An 18,117-nucleotide genomic window follows, 5' to 3' on the forward strand; every position below is an offset into this window, starting at 1 on the left:
AAGTTCAAAGTTAAATAAACAGTGGGTGGTAAAGTTCAAAGTTAAATAAACAGCGGGTGGTAAAGCTAGGATTTGAACTTCCAGAGCCAAAACTCTTCACCAGTATACTATGTACACTTGCCACTTAGTAATTCTGCCAATACTGGACACCTAGTTTCTACAGATGAGAATACAGTTGAACAACAAGAAGAGATGAAGGATTAAATTTATGCAAAAAAGACAGTGAGAAAGAGAGGGACGAGGCAATTTGAAAGAAGGGTATCGGAAGAAGACAATTTCAGAAACAGACACTAGTCAATGGCACTGGCATCAAAACAGTTAACAGAAAGGAGTAAGCACTGAAAAAAGACTATAAAATTCCAGATTATAAAATCTGGAAGAAAGAAAGTCAATGGAAACTTTATCAAATTCATTTTAGAGAGAACCTTTAAAAATTAATGAGATTTGTCAATTATATCTCAACTTAAGGCTGGGGAAAATAACATGATAATTGAGGGAATGGTACCATGGAATGTAGCTATTTCGAGACAGCAGAAGGAAAAGAAAAAGACTATTAGCATCTTTAAGAGAGAGCGTGTACAATGTAGTTTTTATATAAAACAGGAACACACTTAAGTATGCATGCTTTTTTAAAAAAAAAGATTTTATTTATTATTTGACAGAGAGACACAGTGGGATAGGGAACACAAGCAGGGGGAGTGGGAGAGGGAGAAGTAGGCTTCCCGCTGAGCAGAGAGCCCAATGCGGGGCTGGATCCCAGGACCCTAGATTAGTGACCCCGAGCCAAAGGCAGATGCTTAATGACTGAGCCACCCAGGCACTCCAAGTAGGCATGCTTTTAGAGTTAAAGGTATTTTGCTAAAAAACATGCTTTTTAAAAATATAATTATATTATTATAATATAATGGTATCAGTCTAAGATATACTCTCAGAGACACATATTCAGACTACTGAGAAAGCAGGTAAGCAGGCAGGAATCACCTTATCATTCATTTTTTCATGCATAATTAATTACGGTTCTACTTGTGAACAGATAAGAATGTTTTTAGTATTTTGTAAAATCTATTCCATTATATTTACTGAATTATCTATTTTATTTTATTTTAACAAAATACCTTCTTTGAACAGGGAGTGCAAAAAAGACATTCCTACTTGGATTTTTTTTGGGTTTAAAAGTAACTTAGTATCAGTAATCGTGACACTTAAAGAAAAAAAGTAAACAAAAAAAACTACTTTCGGAAGAACAATGAAGCACAATTATAAGCTATGTTATAGTGCACTTTAAACAGAGAAGTTAATTACCAACTCCTTTACAGTCAAACTCATTAGGAAGAATAAAACTAGTTTAGGTTACAAGCTGCTAATAAACATTTTCAATCGTCCTATAAGAGCATTTCAAACTTACATGGCAGTATGTCCTTATATCTGTTCTTTTTAACATTTTCTTCTTTTTCTCCAGTAGCTGTGGGATAAATCTTTTCTGTTCTATATTTGGTAGACAATCTTCTTAATCGCTTAAAATATAAACAAAAAAATTCAAGTTTGTAAAAACAGTATTTTCAAAATTTTAACGATTTATAAAATATAAATTCCTTACAACTCATTTTCCTGTTTTTCTAAGTTCACAGTATCTCCCTATCCTTTAATAATTAACCCTGAGGATAATTTTTTTTAAACCCTAAAACACAAGATTAATTTTCCAAGTAGCATTGAAAGGGGACACTAAAAGTAAGCAATTTTATTTAAAAAATCATTAATAAGTTAAGTCAGAATATTTAACTCGGTCCTTAACTTACTCAAGTAATCTCTATGTTTAACTATGGGTCCCTAAAATCAAGTAAATCATGCCTAAAAGATTATGTACAAGTTTCTTTATTCGTTCTCTCAATAAACCTGGGGCACCCATGATGTGCCAGGCTCCTTCCAAGGCATAAGCTAATAATTACTTATAAGACACTGCAAAACAAAGTTCTTTCATATTGAATTGGAAATGTCCAACAAAGACCAATTCTGCTTATTCACTGCATTACAGAAGTGGTTTGTGAGTTAGTGACAAATTCTTACCACATATGGCAGTAGGGATGTTCTTTGGGCTGGAATATTTCTGCGTGTCAGTAATACACTTCCTGCTTTCAGAAGCAGTGAAAGTCAGCATTGTGAATTGTTTAAATTCACTACTCAACTACATTGCTGAAATTTAATTTCAAAGGAGCCTACTTTCTTCCAAGCTTAAAGACATATTGAAAGCATTCTGGTTTTACTATTCAACAAATTATTGAATACAAATGAAATGAACAAAAAGTCTGGTAACATTTAACTTTTTCACCATTTTACTTTTGCTACTTGTTATACTAATGCTTAAGCAACAGAACTTTTTTTTTTTAAATCCCAGAACTTATTTAAGATTCGTAACTTACTATTGTTATGATACACTTCAATATACAGTACTTGAAATAATCTTATAAGCAGACAATTTTACACAGAATAGTCAATCTTTTTTTCCTTGAAAAACTACTAAATTTTATAATGACAATAACAGAGACCTAAAACAGAAATGCACATTTGTTCTGCCTTGGCACAATGCTGAAATTAGATTACCCACATTTATGACGCTATTTTCTATGGTAATAAGGTTCTCAAAAGTAGGTTAGGGGGAAAAAACCCTGCATTTAAAAGTAGATGGGATGTGGGAGGGTGTGGGAAAACCAAAAACTTCAATACAATGCTGGTAGAAGAGAACATTAACACAAGCCCTAAGGAGGGTAATTTGACAATTGCAAATACACATAACCCCTTAACCCAGCAAGTATACTTCTAAAAATTTATCCTTTAAACGGCACATGTGAAATGACATATTATGTACAAAGTTATTTACTGCAGCATTGTAAAAACAGCAAAAGACTGCAAATAAAAGTCTATTAATAGAGGACTTGCTAAATAGATTTGTTTCATTCATACAATTAAATATCATATAATTGAAAACAAGGAAGCTCTTTATAGACAGTGATATGGAAATGCCTCAAAATACATACTAAGTGTGGGGCGCCTGGGTGGCTCAGTGGGTTAAGCCGCTGCCTTCGGCTCAGGTCATGATCTCAGGGTCCTGGGATCGAGTCCCACATCGGGCTCTCTGCTCAGCAGGGAGCCTGCTTCCCTCTCTCTCTGCCTGCCTCTCCGACTACTTGTGATTTCTCTCTGTCAAATAAATAAATAAAATCTTTAAAAAAAAAAATACATACTAAGTGTAAAAAGCAGGGCACACAATAGTGTATATAATACACTACCACTGTTGTTAAGAATAAAAATATATTTGCACTTCCTTGTACACGTGCATAAAATATCTCTGGGAAAGAAACTGAACAAGGTTGTTATTATGAGTGAAGAACAGAAATGAATAGCTATAGGAAATGAATGGGAAAGAAACATAACTATATGTTATTTCCTACCTATTAGAAAATATGAATACCTTGTCTATTCAAAAAATTAAATGCTAAAGGGGCACCTCACTGTTTCAGTTGAAGGAATGCAGGGTCATGAATTTGAGCCCCATGTTGGGTGTAGAGAGTAGTTAAATAAAAACTAAAAAAAAAAAAAAGAAAAAAGAAAGAAAAAAAAGTTTTAAAAAATTAAATGCTAAAAAAAGGAAAATAGAAAAGATTACTCATGATTTTCTTAATCCATATTAACAAAGACCCTCCCAGTTATACACATAAACATCTTACATATTTAATTACAATCTCTATTTTTTTGCTCAAAGATTTTAATTTTCAGTTATTTATAGTATCTTAATGCGTTACAAAATATTGTATGTGACTGACTTACAGAAGGTTATCAAGGAATTAGGTAAAAATCATTGAAAATAAATGTATATAACTACAAAGAAAAGGGAAGAGGGGATGAATTTAATTATAAAATGTTAATACACTTCTGGAATACCTGCAATCACTCCAATCATTTCCTTTTTTACATGACGAATTATGTTGATTGAGAAATGGGCAAAATAAATTTTTATGTGGAATGACTACATTTTTCAAATAAACTTAAGAACACTATGGTATACAAATAAACACTGAGTTTGAATTTTTATATATTCAGTTTTCTTAAAGCCCAGCACAGCACGGAATGCTTTCTACTTCAAGCTTCCAATGTCCTATTAAACTAAGTCTACATAAGTAGTATACTTAAAAAGTTTCATACTCATCAGCAATACTCATCTCTGGTGTAGTATAAATAAAACAATGGCGGTCCATTAAACATGAAAACTTTGTACATTAAAAAAAAAAAATTCTACCCAAGTGTTTTTAAAAGATATCAAGTAGGGTCTTATTTCCTAACAAAACAAAACAAAATAAATCCAGCTTTACAGTTAGTTGCTTGAATTAAAATTCTGGATCTGCTGCTTTCTAGCTGTATGACAATGAACGTATTTAACCTGTGTCATCTTCTGTAATATGAGGATAATAACACTCAGTAAACAAGCCTCCAAATCTTATCCATCTTTTAAGTCCCAGCTCCTTCAAAGTTTCTTAAGCCTCTCTTGCAAAAGTAATCTTTCCCTTTTGAATTCTTCTTAGATTTTATATGCCCTCTTAAAACATCATTTCTTTCTCTTTATGATAAATACATAAAGAGAATACATCGTATTTACCAACTAAACTGTAAGCTCCATAAGATTATAATCAGATTAATATTTGTAATATCCCTGAACCCCAGAACATATTAACTGCTTATACGTTAAATACATTAGTCTTAGAATAAGATTTGAATGCTGGCCTAAACAAAAGATTTTGTTCTTTTAATACATCAAAGTTAATGTCCAAATAGTGCTAGAAGTAGAGGTAGCACCAAAGCTCATATAACTATATGAAACGGAAGTATCTACGTGTAATTACATTTTAACTTCCTGGCCACAAATTCCATTGTCTCTAGGTGAAATTAATTACTAGGAAATTAATTAATTGAGAAATGCTGTAAAATACTAAGGACTCTTATTCATAAATATACCGCCTGTGACAGACTGTGTGAAAACAGCACTGAACTAAAACACCAATAAAGTAATTCATTTATTGGGACACCTGGATGGCTCAGTCATTAAGTGTCGGCCTTCAGCTCAGGTCATGATTCCAGGGTCTTGGGATTGAGCCCCACATGGGGCTCCCTGCTCGGCGGGGGGCCTGTTTCTCCCTCTCCTACTGCCCCTGCCTGTGTTCCCTCTCTTGCTGTGTCTCTGTCAAATAAATAAATAAAATCTTTAAAAAAATAAGTTTAACATAATTATTTAATATAAACCTAAGCAAGAAAGCATTCTTAATCACTTACTATCCTAACTGGGCAAAATGTAGCCAAACAGTATTATTTACATAAACTTTTAAATACCATATCCTGTTATCATGTGGATTTTTTTAACATGCAAACAAAACAAAAAGACTAAGATTTTCAACGGTCTACCCTTAACCATCCTGAGAAAGTCACATAATAAATTCTTTTAAATAATTTCTCATCTCAGAGTTACTGTCCTAAAAGGTAAATCCGATCATTTTTTGTCCCTCACTTAAAAATCTTCTGGGTCCATCACCTCCAAGATAAACTAACAATTCTTTGTTTAATTATAACATTCTGAATGCTGCCTATTCAATTTCCTAACTTCTTTTCGTAACACTCTCTTACTTAAGAATCTGATGCTTCAGTCACATAGAATCACTTACCACCACCACCACAAACAATCCTCCGCCCCCTCAACAACACAGTTTGACAATTTTTACCCTTGCTAGTGAGTTAACAGTAGAAACATGGCTAAAGTGTTACTTCCTTTGTGAAGTTTTCTTGACCCTTCCCTTAACGGTTCTTCAGCTCGCAGCGCCAATGAGTCTGAATACATTGCTGTATTACCGCTTGTGAGATTTCAATCTTGCTGGTCTCATCTACTGAACTATAAAGGCACACACAAGATTATCTTACTAGACTTGACAGACCAAGATCTAATGCAAATCACATTAAAAATGGGTGAATTCATTAACTTATTGAGCTTTCTCAGGCAAGTCATACAGATGTCTCTAATACATTAGAATTTTTGATGCAAATAAAAACGAAGTTTAATATGCACTTGTTTTAAAGTTCCAAATTATTTTTTACTTCTTAAAACTCAAAAGTTTTATTCCCTTAATCCTAAATCAATAAACTGATTCTCAAAAGCTTCTAAAAGTCACATGCAATGTAACTATCCTCTTTTAAGGTATCCATTTGTGTGTCAAGATTTGAGTTTCTTAACAAGGTAGAACAGTTTCATTGTTTATCTATGGCTTTAAGCTAATAAAAATGTGTGTTGTGTGATGTTTGCTGAATCTCTCCAAAGATCTGTCTACTGGATTGTCCACTGGGTGTCTCATGGGCATCACAAACATGTCCAAACAGCACTACCATTCAACAGCTACTCTAGTCTAAAAGCTAGGAATCGTCCTTGATTCCTTCCCTTTACCTCGCCTACAATATCCAGTGCATCAGTATGCTGTATTAGCTCCACTTCTAAAATATATCAAATTCTCTTCATATTCACTGAATGCTTAGAATTCAGAATATGTTGAGATAAGTATTAAACTTAATTGCGTGGATTTTAAATCAGAACAACTAAGAAAACAATGGACACAAAAAGTAATAGAGACAGATGGAACATAATTAATTAAATACTGGAGCTCAAGACTTCTTATGCTGTTTCCAGGCCACACACTACTGCCCCAAATTCCTCAATGTCAACACTTAAAAAACAGTGTATGTTTCATAAGACAGTACTTTCAGTAAACATGCACACAAGAATATACAAATCAGGAAATTGTACTTTAAAGTGAAATAAAAATCAAATTATACTTGAAGCTTAAAGGTTATACTGTACCAAAATATAATACCAACCCATAAAATAGTAATGCATTTGCCACTGATCTGAAAAATTTCTGAGGCAATTACTGGAGAATCCATCTGAATTTTATTTTATTTAAAAAAAATTTTTTTTTAAAGATTTTATTTATTTACTTGACAGAGAGATCACAAGTAGGCAGAGAGGCAGGCAGAGAGAGAGACAGAGAGGAAGAAGCAGGCTCCCTGCTGAGCAGAGAGCCCAAGACGGGACTCAATCCCACGACCCTGAGATCATGACCTGAGCCAAAGGCAGAGGCTTAACTACAGGTGCCCTAAAAAAATTTTTTTAAAGATTTTATTTATTTGTCAGAGAGAGAGCACAAGCAGGGGGAGCAGCAGGCAGAGGGAGAAGCAGGCTTCCCGCTGAGTAGGGAGACCAATGCAGGACTCTATACCAGCACCCCAGGATCATGACCTGAGCTGACGGCAGATGCTTAACCATCTGAGCCACCCAGGCGTCCCTATTTCTTAAATTTTTAAAAAAGACTTTATTTATCAGAGAGAGAGAGAACACAAGGAGAGAGAGCACAAGCAGGGAGAGCAGAAGGCAGAGGGAGAAGTAAGCTCCCTGCTGAGTGAGGGACCCCCAGCCCCCGCCAATGCAGGACTTGATCCCAGCACCCTGGGATCATGACCTGAGCCGAAAGTGGACACTTAACCAACTGAGTCACACAGGCATCCCTAATTTAAAAATTTTTTTTAGAGGGAGCAAGTGTGAGTGAACATATGTGAGGGTGGGGGTGGTAGGAGACGAGGGAGAGATTATCTCAAGCAGACTCCTTGCTGAGTGTGGGGCTCGATCTCACAATCCCAAGAACCCTAAGATCATGACCTGAGCTGAAATCAAGAATCAGACACTTACCCAACTGAGTCACCCAGATGCCCCGAATCCATCTGAAATATTTAAAAGATTTATTTATCTATCTATCTATCTATCTATCTATCTATCTATTTATTTATTTATTTGACAGAGAGAGAGAGAAAGAGAGAAGATCACAAGTAGGCAGAGAGGCAAGCAAAGAGAGAAGCAGGCTCCCTGCTTAGCAACGAGCCTGATGCAGGGCTCAATCCCAGGACCCTGAGATCACGACCTGAGCTGAAGGCAGAGGCATAACCTACTGAGCCACCCAGGCACCCCTCCATCTGAAGTTTAAAAGGGTGGGGGCTTCGCACATGTGTGGCACTAAGTAATAACTGTTAAATGAATAGATTCATCTGGTTTTATACCTGAAACATGTAACCGTCTGTCACAAAAGCCACTCAACTGTAGTATTACTAATACCACTATAGAAGTTATATGATCATTAAGACAAAACAAATTTTTTAAAACCCCAAATATAAAGTAACAGCAACAAGTAGTAAAATCAGAGTCTAATTTCCACCAAAAGTATACTATCTCTAACCAGCTTTACTTAAATCTTTACAAACCTATTTATATAAAAATATGCATATCTGTAATACCCATTACAATCAATCAAAACAACCAAAGGGTCTTTAAACTATACAACTGCAACATCTACCTTTAACTGCAAAACATGCAACTCTGCCTTTCAAAATGCATCTTCCAATCTTTGTTCATGCTTTACTACTGCTATACGACAGACAAACTTGTCTGCCATTCTTCTTCGGAGAGCAAGCTGCAGGTACTTACTTGAAGCTAAGTCAGAACTAATGGCCAAAGGACATATTTTTAAGTAGGGCCAATCATACAAATCTTTGGGTAACAAAATGATTTTATTATTTATTCAGATTAATTTTAATGCTTCAGTTATTTTCCTAATAGTATACAATCAAACTCCTCACTTTCTTCTAGCTCACTACAGAAATTCTCCCACTAAAACATTTCCTGAGACGAGTCCTAGCACCAAACCCCATCTTCCACTTCCTCCCGAAGTGCTTCCTCATCTCTACCCACAGCCCTTTATATTTACCTCTAATCTAGGACATACCCCAATGTTACTTACATATGCATATATAACATTAGAACACGAATTCCCTGAAAATGCAGACCATGTATTCTTTCTATTAGTATCAGCTATTACCAACATAATCCATGACAAACAGTAGAGAGTAAATATACCATTTAGGCCTTCTCTGGTGGTAATGTTCAGAGAAAATTAATACAAATCAGAATGGACCAGGATACTTAAGAAACAAATTTCTCTGCCCTCTTAACATTTTATTAGTACTTCACAATGGGGCAGGTTTGAGTCAGAGGAGCTGGGGTTCAATTCCTAGTTCCATCGACTACTAGCAAAGGAGATCTCTTCAACATAGTAGTTTTTAAAATTCTCCCTGAAGGGGTAGCGACAGACCTTAGTTTTGAGAACTTGTCTTTGTTTTTTAAAGATTTATTTATTTGAGAGAAAGAGAGCACACACATGTGCGAGGGTGTGACCACAGCTGACCACAGCGGGGGCAGGTGGAGTGGGGAAAGAGGGCAAGAAACCTAAGTAGACTCCATGAGCACAGAGTGTGACACAAGGCTTTATCCCCTCACTTGAGATCATGACCTCAGTGGAAATCAAGAGTCAGATGCTTAATGGACTGAGCCACCTAGGTGCCCCTTGACAACTTGTTTAGAATAAAACTTTGTACTATATGCTTTGTATTTAAAAATAATATTATACAGCAAAGCATAAAAACTAAAAGGAAAAAAGGTTATTTAAAAAATTCACAAGTCTATAATAATTTTTTGATTGTCGAGTTTTTTTTGCACAGCCTATTCAACAAGCAATACTTCGTTAAAGGTAAGGTTCCTGTTCTTGGGTCGGAAAAGAAAATGCAGTGCTTTCTCAAGATCAAAGTAAGTCAAGGGCCACCTGGGTGGCTCAGTGGGTTAAAGCCTCTGCCTTCGGCTCAGGTCATGATCTCAGGGTCCTGGGATCGAGCCCCACATCAGGTTCTCCGCTCAGTGGGGAATCTGCTTCCTCCTCTCTCTCTCTACCTGCCTCTCTGCTTACTTGTCAAATAAATAAATAAAAATCTTTAAAAAAAAAAAGATCAAAGTAAGTCAAGAAGATGTAATGAAAATCTATCCTCTGTCTACTTGCAAGTTATATTCTTATGGAAATAAAGTAGAATTTCATTGGAGTTAAGAGGACACTCAAATTGTTTTGTTATATATATTAATTTCATTGAAATGAAGATATTTAATGCAACAAATGGCAAAGAAAAGTCTTCCTAGATTTGATTTGTTTCTACACACAGGTTCTCACCTTTTCATTCATTCCTTCATCATCAAACTTTATTTATCTAATGCTCCTCTAGCCATTTAACTCATGAAACCATTGGTTCTACGTTGTACAGGTTAATTCAAATTCAAATATTTTGTCCCATTGTCTCCAAAGCAAACTGCTCAGAAATTCCAGAATTTGGGTAGTAAATCTATGGCTCCTGACCATGATCTGGTGATGTGTCCTGATTTAACAAAACACTGTCATTAAGCCCCTGTTGCCCTTTTGTTTCCATAGGGGTATACCCTACCAAGCCCAGGCTCTCAGTATTCCAAAGCAATCTGTCACCAATCTCATTATTTCGTAACATAGAGTATAAACATAATGTAAAATTGAGAATACAGAGTTCCAGCTTTAACACATTAAGCCACAATAACATCAATTGTCCAACAAAAAAATTAAGGAGGATCCCCAAATTAATAGCATGGTTGCAGAATTCCTGCTCATCTTTGCAAAAACAAATATAGCACAGGAAGAGTGACCTTAGCAGTTTAAGAGTTCAAAATGTATTTACCACTATATGGAAATAAATTATTTTTTTGCTCAGCCAGACTGTCACAAAGCTGTGGTCAACAGACCACAGTTCTAAAGAGAAACCTGCACTTACTGGTGAATCATTAACTCCCAAACCCCTTAAAAATTTCAATCTTCTCTTTACCAATTCTACTGAAACTACTTTTATGAAGTCACCAATAATCTCCAGGCAGCATCAAAGTCTCAAAGCCTCAATTTCTATATTTAAAACAGATGATCCTCCCTTTTTTAAATTCCTTTCTTAGATTCTATCAAAAATGGTCTCTTGATTCTCCTCTTTACCCTGCTAATAAGTCTTTTCTGCCTCCTCTGCTTTCCAACCCCTAAAATGTTGAGTTTTCTATGGAACTATTCTCTCCTCAGACTTCATCTTTTAGCAAGTTTATCCCCTCCCCATTGTGACTTTAGCCAAGTACATTTATGACGATTCCAGAATCTCTATTTCCATATTCTAGTTCCATATTAAAAAGGCTTACTGAACATCCCTGAACATCCCCAACAGCAATTCAAATCTAACTAGATAAAAAGAAACCTACCTGATTTTGCAAATGATCCTATGTCTCTTTTCCATGGCACCTCTGCACTCCTTACCCATTCAGGCTTAAGGCCTCCTGGTAGTTTCAGCCTTTTCCCTCTTATCCCACTTGCTTCCTCTCGCACCTAATCATTTTCAAGTTCTGGTGAGTGTAGCTCATTAAACAACTCCCAAACCTGGACCCTTACTTTCCAGTCCCACCGCCAATGAAGACAGAAAGCTATTTTAATACAGGATATAGTAAGTTACTTTTCTTTGCTCTAATTACAATGTCCTTTTGATTAAAAATGAAAAGATTTAAGAAACACTTTGAAAGATGGAAAAGAACAAACTTGGTGGGTATATAACAATATAAATGCTATAAATAAATGAATAATTTATTTATGTAATAATTATCTTTTTAAAAAGATTTTATTTATTTATTTGACACACAGAGAGAGAAATCACAAGTAGGCAGAGAGGCAGGCAGAGAGACGGGGGGAAAGCAGGCTCTCCGCTGAGCAGAGAGCCCGATGCGGGACTCAATCCCAGGACCCTGAGATCATGACCGAAGCTGAAGGCAGAGGCTTAACCCACTGAGCCACCCAGGTGCCCTGTAAAATTATTTTTAATGTGACGATTAAACTAAATATAAATCAAGGAGTAAAGACAGAAGAAATCCATTTATTAAACCATGCATGTAAAGCACCCAACATAGCACCTACCATACAGCATGTCTTTAAATATGGAAAAATTGAAATAAGCGTGTAAGATTTACTAATATAATAGATGAGGAATTTAAGGGAAATTTTTATTTAATTTTAATTTTTTTAAAAGATTTTGTGTTTTTATTTGACAGAGATCACAGTAGGCAGAGAAGCAGGCAGAGAGAGAAAGGGAGAAGCAGGCTCCCTGATAAGCAGAGAGCCAGATGGGGGGCTCCATCCCAGAACCCTGGGATCATGACCTGAGCTGAAGGCAGAGGCTTTAACCCACTGAGCCACCCAGGCACCCCTTAAGGGAAAATTTTAATTAGCTGCCTCAAATTAGCCGAATTGGCAGACACCAAATTACCTTTTATCTGTATACTCAAATACTGCCAAAGTTTTGTTCTTAAAGAGCATTTTAATCCTCTTCTGTGTGTACCCTAAGATTTGATGCCTACTCGGAGTAGGATACTTGAGACCACACTGATTATTAGAAGCTCCAGTTCCTCTCTAAAAAACTCAGAAAGCAATTTTTAACTGTATACTGTAAGTCTACTTAGGCCCATTAAACAAAATAAATAGTAAGCCAATATCTAAAATGGCACAAAACAAACTGTCATTGATGTTCTCTCTAATCCTTCCACAATCAATCTATACAAAGACAACACAAGTCCAAATTGTTATATATATCCAAAGGCTTGCAAATTACCTGGCAAATCAGAATAAGTCTACAAGCCACACATTTGCACCTTTCCATTTCAACTTCCCAAGTCTAGTTAAATACATAAGGCATTACTATTAAGAAATCTGCTTGCCAATTTTCCTATGAATGCACAAAAACACTCTTTGTTTAATAAAAGGTATTTGTTTTGAGATATAAAAAATTAAGTGTAATAAATGATCTGCTTGAACACAATCATTACCACTTTTCTAAAAGGAGAGACCAAGGAGAGATAAAGTCATGCTAAGTTACCAAACTTGTCTGTAGAATTAGGTTTTAAATTCCTAATAGAAACACAGTTTGGCAATTCCTCAATAGGTTAAATATAGAGTTACAACCCAGGAACTCCACTCCTAGGTATAAACCCAAGAGAATTAAAAATATGTGTCCACACAAAAACTTATACACCGATGTTCATAGGAGCATTATTCATAAGTGCCAAAAAGTGGAAACACCCCAAATGTCTATCAACTGATGAATGAATAAACAAAATATGGCCTATTCATACAGTAGGCTATTGTTCAACGATAAAAAGGAATGAAGTACTGATAACATACTCAACAGATGAACCCTGAAAATGTTATACTATGTAAAATACAAAGTGTATCTTATATGATTCCATTTATATGAAATGTCCACACTAGAAAAATCAAGAGGCAGAAAGTAGATTAGTAGTTACCTCGGTATTGTGAAAAGGGAGAAATAAGGTGTTACTGGTAATGGGTTGGGGATTCTCTTGGTGATGAAATGTTCCAAAACTACATAGTGATGAAAGATGTCCAGCTTTGTGAGGTACACTAAAAACCATTGAAATGTGTATTTCAAAGAGGTGAATTTTATGGTATAAATGAATTAATCTCAATACATGTGAATGTACCTCAAAAGCTGTTACAAAAAATCCTTAAAAGGAGGTTAGGTCATATTGTTAATAGTAATTATTGACAGCATCAGAGCACACTAACCAAGGCATTCAGTTCCAGCCAGTAATAAAGAATACCCATCTTCCTCAAAATGGGTATTGCGAAGCTCCGATTCTTTACTGTAGACTTTCTCATTAGAATATTATTTTGACATAACAACAATGCAGAATTCGAATGAAATAGGAGTAACAGGAAGAAAGTACAAACAAACAATTAGGTCTACTAGAAACTTTGGCGAGTGAACTTAGAGTATGAAACTTTTCCAGGGAAGGTTAGTAGTAAGTACAATGAGTGAGAAAGATAAAAAATACAGGTTTTAACATAACCTGATGTCCAAACTGCACTAATGAAGCTAGACAACTAACCTAGAAGACTAGATATTTAAGAGGAAGAGAGTAAACAGAAAATGCTGAGGGAAAATGCTAAGCTATCTAAAATTAGGGTTAAAGTCTAAATGCTATCGCTTCTGTAACTCTAACCCAAGATAGGAAAGAAGACTAAAATCAAAGAATTAAACCCAAACCTGGTAATTAAACAAATATGTAATCTTAAAGCTTTTGTATATTTCTCTGAGGAAACAAACTGGAGGTTATTTTTTATACCAAACATTCAGATTCTTTGCAAATAGTATTTCATTCTGGCATTATTTTAGCCTTACTCTTGAAAGGCCAGATAATGAATACATGCACCCCAAGTTACTTAGGGCATTAGTTTGTCTTCAAATTTCTCTCTGTAATAATGATATTATTATGTGCTCCTCTTTCTTCCAACATGTAAAATCAAACAAAAATGATTTGTTTAATGCAATACCTAAAATAAAAATACAAATTTATGGGGCACCTGGGTGTCTCAGTCAGTTAAGTGTCCAACGCATGATTTTGACTCAGGTCATCATCTCTTGGGGTCTTGGGATCAAGCCCCATGTGGGCTCTATGCTCAGCAGGAAGTCTGCTTGAAATTCTCTCTCCCACTCCTGCTACCCTCCCCCAATCATGCATGATATCTCACATGCACACTATCATTCTTTCTCTCTCAAATAAATAGATAAATCTTAAAAATATACAAACTTATAATATAGAGGAAATACATAACTAAAAAGAACTTACAAGTATCATCTAGAATGGGTATCTCACCTTTTAAGGCAAATGCAATCAAAACACAATGACATCTCATCTCACATCCATTACAATGGCTACTACCAAAAAGTTACAAAATAAGCCAAAGTTTTATGTAAAAGATGCAGTATTTTGACTTTTCAAACTGTGGTCAAAGTCACTGAAGAGAATATACTAATATATTCACCAGAAGAAACTTTAGTGAGACAAGCATAATATATGTCAATTGTAAAGCAGTCTTGAGAGGAAAATAATAAATAACTGAAACTTCAGCTGATTTTAAGAACTAAAACTAAACTAGAAATATGATGCCACCTAACTATCCTGTATGATGAGAGCATTTGAAAATGAATCATGGGGCATCTGGGTGGCCCAGTGGGTTAAGCCTCTGCCTTTGGCTCAGGTCGTGATCTCAGGGTCCTGAGATGGAGCCCCGCATTGAGATCTCTGCTCAGCGGGGAGCCTGCTTCCCCCTTTCTCTCTGCCTGCCTCTCTGCCTACTTGTGATCTCTGTCTGTCAAATAAATAAATAAAATCTTTAAAAAAAAAGAGAGAGAGAGAGAGAAAATGAATCTTGAGTTTTGTTTTATTATGACTGGCAAACATTTATAAGCTGATTGAAGCTTCTCAATGCTAAAAATGAGTATATAGAAATACCTTGATATGAAGGGCTCCCACAACCCAGCAACTGCAGCAAAAACTAAACACCACAATTAAAAAATAGGCAAAGGACTTGGGTAGATACTTCTCCAAAGAAAATATACAAATAGTCAGCACACACAGGATTAGATGCTCAACATCACTAGTCAGGAGGCAAATGCAATCAAAACACAATGATGTATTATCTCACATCCATTACAATGGCTACTACCAAAAAAATAAAATAACAAATGTTGGTGACAATGCAGAGAAACTGGTATCTTTGTGCACTACTGGTGGGAGTGTAAAATGGTACAGCCATTATGAGAACCAGTACGGCAGTTCCTCCAAAAATTTTAACTTGAATTACCAGATGATCCACAAATTTCACTTCTGGTAAATAAATAAAATCTTAAAAAAAATTAGATCATTCGGCTCTACTCTTGAATGTTTGAACAGTTATAGTTTTCAAAAAACATCTTCTTTTTCAGTTTGCTGACATACTGGATTCAGACACTTACAAAAGGAAGAGTGATACTCAATTACCACCTTCATGAGGATGACTGATCCCACATAATTTTCTCCTAATCGAGCCCATGTGCCAGGTTTTCTCTTAGGTGCTATAGCTACAGTGATAAACAGGACAAAATCCTGACTTCATGTAGCATACAGTCCAAAAGTACACCCTGGTTGTAAAGCATTTATCATTTCTGCCTTTTATATCCATCATACATTTACATGGTTTAGCCCATCACTATCACAGCTGCTGCCAACCAAGATAATTCCCTGTCTGTGACAATTTTTCTCTTTATTCCCCGACAGTGCCCAGTGTTTTCCATATATTATATATCAAATAAAGCATGGGAAGTCTTATAGACATAATGGTAACAGATAAGCACATTCAAATCACATAGTCAATGAAATTGGCACCCTACCGTCACAGTTATAACACATTTAGTTCAGATAATATAGTCTGTGTAACTGTAGAGTATATACTTAAACCCCTTTTATTCGGTTCTTTATTATATTACCTACAATGTCACCAAGGAAAGTTTCAATCTTCCATTACCAGGGGAAGGTATGTAAAATAAATGGGTCACATAATACACACATATAAAAAAAAACCCCATCGGGGCGCCTGGGTGGCTCAGTGGGTTAAAGCCTCTGTCTTGGGCTCAGGTCATGATCTCGGGGTCCTGGGATCGAGCCCCACATCAGGCTCTCTGCTCAGCAGGGAGTCTGCTTCCCCCTCTCTCTGCCTGCATATGATCTCCCTCTGTCAAATAAAATCTAAAAAAGAAACAAAAACCATCAATATATCCTTAGGCGGTAAGGCATATTTGTATGTACCTTATGTATATACATATACACTTAAAATTTAAACATGTAATACATTAAATTTAATATTTTAAAATTTATACAAGCAATACATGCAGATGCTAAAACACTCAAACCATACTGACAAGTTGTGTCATGTATTTCCAAGGCCACCCTCAGGTTTAATGATTCACGACAGGTCATAGGACTATATATACAGTCATTCACAGCTATGATTTATTACAGCTAAAGGATACAAAGCCAAAGCAGCGAAGGAAAAGACACATAAAGCAAAGTCCAGAAGAAAGTAGGGATAAGCTTTCAAGAGTCCTCTCCTAATGGAGTCACATAAGACCCATTTAATTCCTCCAGTAACAAGTCGTGACAACATTTGTGAAATGTTGTCTACCAGGGAAGCTTTTTAAAGATTTAGTGCCTGGTGTTTTCAATGGGGCTGGTTCCGGCCTACCATGAGCCAAAATTCCAGATTCTCAGAAGCAAATAAGTGTTCAGCATAAACCATATACATACAGTAAAGACATGGTGAGCCACTCTTATCATGGAATGATGGGAACCCTCCCAAAGGGGCATGTTCCCAGAGACTCTCCAAGAGCCAATCTTGCAAGCAGGCCTTTCTAAGAACAGCAGTTTCAGGCTTGCTATGTTAAATCTCTTATGCATACAATTATAAAATGAAAAAAATAACTCCTCCTCCTCTATATTCTTTTCCTTAGAAGTAGTCAACCATGTTAAACCTCTTTATTGACAGATATTTTATTTTGTTTCACAAAAACTGCTGCAGTGAAATACTTGAACGTACTATTTTATGTACATAGCAAATATTGTAAAGAAAGGATTCTTTAAATATGGACATGCTGGGTCAGAGTACATACAACAATTCTATTAAAAGTGCCAAACTGCCTTTTGAAAAAGGTTTCACCAGTTTATATTACTATCAACAAATCAAGAATGCCAGTTTTTCTCTTTTCCAACATTTGTTGTATCAATTTTTGAATTGCTACAATTATCAATTTTTGGATTTTACAAAATTTGGTCGAATCTGATGAACATCTTCCCCCAAATTTAATGTTGATTAACTTATATTTCTCTAATTATTAGAGAAGTTGATGACTTTTCTCCATGTACAGTAATTATTTACATTTTTCTTCTGTTAATTACCATTCATATGTTCTTTCTTCTTCTGGAGTGTTCTTTTTTCTTGATATATAGAAGCTACTCATGTTTTAGATAACCTATCATCTGGTAAATGTATTGAAAACATTTTCTCTTAATCTATTGCTTATCTTTGCATTACCTTTTGTTATCATAGATTTTTTTTTTTATTCTTATGAGGTCAAATCTGACTCTTATTATATTTGTGCTCATTCTAATACAGACTTGGTTTTACCCCTAAATGATGTTCCACTAATATCCTTACATAGGCATACTGACTTCCTCTAAGCAATTATTTATTACATTAAAAAAAAAAAAGAAGGGCGCCTGGG

At 35.5% G+C, this 18,117-nt stretch overlaps 1 protein-coding gene and 1 long non-coding RNA gene across 3 annotated transcripts in view; one reads left to right on the forward strand and one right to left on the reverse strand.

The window, feature by feature from the left end:
* Nucleotides 1-18,117, forward strand: part of LOC309844734 — a 134,085-nt gene that overhangs the window by 102,414 nt on the left and 13,554 nt on the right. The gene's annotated exons all lie outside the window — the stretch shown is intronic.
* PTPN12 (protein tyrosine phosphatase non-receptor type 12) overlaps nucleotides 1-18,117 on the reverse strand; it is a 94,696-nt gene that overhangs the window by 51,820 nt on the left and 24,759 nt on the right. For both annotated transcript variants that reach the window (XM_082691887.1, XM_082691888.1), the window contains exon 2: nucleotides 1,406-1,514. In XM_082691887.1, coding sequence (XP_082548013.1) covers nucleotides 1,406-1,514 — 109 coding nt within the window. The remainder of the gene's footprint in view (nucleotides 1-1,405; nucleotides 1,515-18,117) is intronic.

Source organism: Mustela nivalis, assembly GCF_964662115.1.
Source record: "Mustela nivalis genome assembly, chromosome: 12".
NCBI classification, from domain to species: Eukaryota; Metazoa; Chordata; class Mammalia; order Carnivora; family Mustelidae; genus Mustela; species Mustela nivalis.